Source organism: Dendroctonus ponderosae, unplaced genomic scaffold, assembly GCF_020466585.1.
Source record: "Dendroctonus ponderosae isolate FM_Combo_2020 unplaced genomic scaffold, Dpon_F_20191213v2 Dpon_F_20191213_6, whole genome shotgun sequence".
NCBI classification, from domain to species: Eukaryota; Metazoa; Arthropoda; class Insecta; order Coleoptera; family Curculionidae; genus Dendroctonus; species Dendroctonus ponderosae.
Window position 1 is genome coordinate 14767697 of NW_026018814.1, and position 491 is coordinate 14768187.

The following is a 491-nucleotide window of genomic DNA, read 5'->3' on the forward strand; positions in this document are numbered from 1 at the left end:
ATTTCAAGGTCGAATAAGGCTTTAATATGGAACCGTATCAAAATTTGTGAATTCTCAAATCTTTTTACTAGAAGATCCCATGCAATGGAGTAATTACTTGCCGATATTTGTAGGCATTTGAGAAGGTCTGCAGCGGAACCTTTCAGAGACAAGCGTAGATAATGAAATTTCTGAATATTTGGGATGGCTTCGTTTTCATGGATCAATGAGACGAATGTGTCTTTAAAAAACAACCACTGATCGTATGCGCCGTCAAAGGAAGGCAAAGGCATAGGCGGAAGCTTTATATTAAATTGTTGAAATTGATTTTCAAGTGATTGCACTTGGGATTGGGAGGTAGTATCGACCCCATCAACACTCCCATTTCGACTTTCTGGGATATGTCTATCAACAATTGATTTGGCTACACCTATATATTTAAAATATGTATCCTCAAATGCTTCCGTTTCCTGATCAAGATCGTTATCGGTAATATCCGATAGATTTTCGAT

General features: G+C 37.5%; 1 protein-coding gene across 1 annotated transcript in view; it reads right to left on the reverse strand.

Annotated features, from left to right (window-relative positions):
* Positions 1–491, reverse strand: part of LOC125504899 — a gene marked incomplete at both ends in the record, with an annotated part of 1686 nt that overhangs the window by 834 nt on the left and 361 nt on the right. The window contains 1 exon segment of the mRNA XM_048667573.1: positions 1–491. Coding sequence (XP_048523530.1) covers positions 1–491 — 491 coding nt within the window.